The 3,279-nt window shown below is 36.0% G+C and overlaps 1 protein-coding gene across 2 annotated transcripts in view; it reads right to left on the bottom strand.

The window, feature by feature from the left end:
* Positions 1 to 1,696: 1,696 nt before the first annotated feature.
* The window catches only part of LOC115218648, an 11,420-nt gene continuing 9,837 nt past the window's right edge, over positions 1,697 to 3,279 (bottom strand). For both annotated transcript variants that reach the window (XM_036508302.1, XM_029788565.2), the window contains one exon: positions 1,697 to 2,779. In XM_036508302.1, coding sequence (XP_036364195.1) covers positions 2,541 to 2,779 — 239 coding nt within the window. In that variant the 3' untranslated portion in view covers positions 1,697 to 2,540. The remainder of the gene's footprint in view (positions 2,780 to 3,279) is intronic.

The raw sequence follows: 3,279 nt of genomic DNA on the forward strand, positions 1-3,279 counted from the left end.
TACCCCGCTGGCTCAAGCCGGGAAGGGACACCCGCGGAATCTTGGCCATACTTTATAATCTCCTAAAGTGCAGCATGGCGTGAAAAGCGGTAAGAATCCACAGTGACATGTGTGAGTCTCACAGATCCGGATGTCGTGACTGTCTGCCCCACTCATAGAAACAGTACGGATGAAACCTTTATATGGTCTGTCGACCTGCTAGATAAAAATGCGGCCAAATCTCTCTCAGACTATCCCATAACGTCTAAAAAGCAAAAGGGAAGACTCGGATCTGGAGGCCGAGCCTCAGAGGAACATCAATGAGCAAACAAGCTGAGTGCCAGTCGCGAGTGGAAGCACTGCATTAAGAATTTGATTGGCATCTTCTCTCTTCACGAATCAGTGAATTCCTGTATTGCCTATGTGCATGTATGTTTATCTGTTATCGATGACTGTTTGTCTAAATCTTTCAGTGTCTGTAATGCACTTTCTATGTGAGCGTGTGTGCCAGTGAATGTCTGTGTATGCTAGGAATTTCTTATATTTGTTCTAAAGAGTTGTACGAATATGTGTAGGTACAATTTACATATTTTATGTGTGGTTTTGTGCGTTGTCTTCGTTACTTTGTAATTCGTAGCGGCAACAACATTTTGCAATGCTTTGGTGAATAAAACAAAGTATGGTCCAAGTGAGTGGGCTTACTTCTGAGTGGAGGAGAACTGCTAGGATGAGGGCGCTTGCCTTACTGGTCAGGATATCTGGGTATTTTTCTCTTTTTTTTTGTAGGTTTCCATGAGTACACCTCGGAGGTCTCTGATTTGGAAAACCTTTCTTTGAATTTGTTTTTGTTGTTTCTCTTGATTATACCTTCTTTTATATCGAATGTCACTGTCCTCTATCTTTTTATCATTTCTTGTGGTTAAGAAACAAAACATTATTATTATTCTGTTGTGTCTGGGGAGAGTCATTCTCTTTTAGTGCCTTATTATTTAACACACTCACCGGTCAAGACTATTGAAAAGGTTGCAACACGCAACGAAAATTTTAGAAAATAAAAATAAGAAATAAGTGGAAATTTTACCGGTGAGTGTGTTAAATAATAAGGCACTAAAAGAGAATGACTCTCCCCAGACACAACAGAATATGCTTCAACACACGAACTCATAGAAAGAATCTTGCAAACCAAATCCAAAAACGAAATATTATTATTATTATTTCTTTATTAATAACAAAGCCTCGTGAGATACAATAAAATACAATGAGAATCGCCAAAAAAAAAAAAAAAAAATGGGCTGGCACAAATGCGTATGAGATAAATGCAAAAAGTTATATAAAAGATATAAAAGATGAAAGGACTGGTGAACGATTCATACAATTATAATGGGAACAAAGTAAAAAAAGTATAAAAAGTATTCGGAATAAATGAAATAATTCAATAAAGTACACTCATTAAAAACAAAATTAACCAAATTCAGTTTTAAAAATTGCAACCATCTTTACGTAGTTCAGAAACCTCCACTTGCATTCATCAAGGACCTCCTAAAGAACATCTATTTTCTTCTTGTTCATAGCTGGAGATTCCAAAATCTTCCACTGATAAGTGATTTACAGTGGGCAATGGAGAGCATATATTATGTATATAGCTGACATGTGTTACAAGGCGACATACAACATTTCGTAATGTTTGTCTGAAATGTGTAAATAATCTGTCCTTTTGTTTTTTTCCCGATTGTTTTTGTTTTGTCTTTTACTTCCATCACATTTATATTTCTCTGCCCCCAAAATAAGTGTTTGGGCGGAAGTATGACTAAATATGTCAGTCTGTGTTTTGGGTGGATTTCTGATCATGAAATATGTAGCAGACAATGTTAAGTTTTCGTTCAATTGAAGGAATATGTATCATTGAGTGTTCCTTCCAGTTACCGTTTCGTGAAGAGTTGGAGCGCTCCACCATACTTTCTAAAGTATAGATATGCTATTTCTCTATTTGTCCTCATTTGAGTTGGATCCAGGGACAAAAGGAAATTGTTTACTTTTACAAAATTCTTCCAGCTCTCTTTCCCTTTTTTTTTTGTTCCTGTGATTTTGTCAAATCTAAACGCTCCGTCTGTACTGTCACGAACAATATAGATCAATTAACACTGCTGCATCATCCATTATCTGTCAGAATTGTCACTGTTGGGCAAGTGTCGTAATCGTTATCGTTCAAAATAGTTTCTTTCTCATTTAAATATTCATTTAAAAGTACTTCACTTCTACCTTCTGTTTAAAGTGTTCATTCTGTGGCATTATCTCTTCTGTGCTGTCTTCGTCTTTTTATTTGTGTTGCGTTGCTGTATAATAATTTTCAGCTTTGGTTTTCTTTTTGAGAGGCGTGTGGCGTTTGTTTACCAGGAAGTTTGAAGCGAAAATGTGAAATCAAACAAAATATAAAGTTTCTAAAGGCAAACTTCTTTCTGCTCCAGTATTCCATAATACAAAAACAGAAATTTCGTTTGGAAATTGATCGTTGTGGTGTGTTCCAGTGTTTTATTCACCTTGACAATATTTGCACCAACATTTCATTCAGAGACATCAGTGAATAATGCTCTTTTAAAAAGATGGTGACTGCTTTGACTCTCGGTGGACAGCGGTACAGTAAAGCATTTTAATTTAAAATCTTCATATGCATAAAAGTCTATTCGAAACTTGACGCAGGCCGAAAACGAGTCAGCTTTGAAAACGATGTTGTAGAATACTAAACATATGTCCACTTTGGCTAAATAGGGCAATCCTTCGCATAGAGCTGGTGGATTCCTCACTAACAAAGAGAAAAACATAATAATAATAATAACAATAATAATAATAACAACAACAACAACACCACCACCACCACCACCACCACCACCAACAACAACAACAACAACAATAATAATATTATTAATAATAATAATAATGATTTCTTTTATTGGCCACAAGGGCCCAAGCACGGAGGACAATATCGCAGTACAGGTTACAGTACACAAAGCAAAACAAAAACAAAAAATACAAAACCAAAAACAGGTGGGGTTTACATCGATCAAAAGGAGATACATTAAAGGATAAAACAGAAGATATATAATAGAAATTAGAGAAATGAATAATAAATAAATAAATTATTAGAATCTCCAATAGCGGGGTAGTCTACTTAGGGTAATCCGAGATAAACCCAACGCAAAAATCCCAGATTACTTTGCCATCCCCAAGGCATGGAAAAATGCTTTCTTACACTTTTTTTCCACCTGCTTAGAAGAGCATACTCAGAGCCGATCCATTCAGTCT

This window comes from Octopus sinensis, linkage group LG13 (assembly GCF_006345805.1).
Source record: "Octopus sinensis linkage group LG13, ASM634580v1, whole genome shotgun sequence".
Lineage (NCBI taxonomy): Eukaryota > Metazoa > Mollusca > Cephalopoda > Octopoda > Octopodidae > Octopus > Octopus sinensis.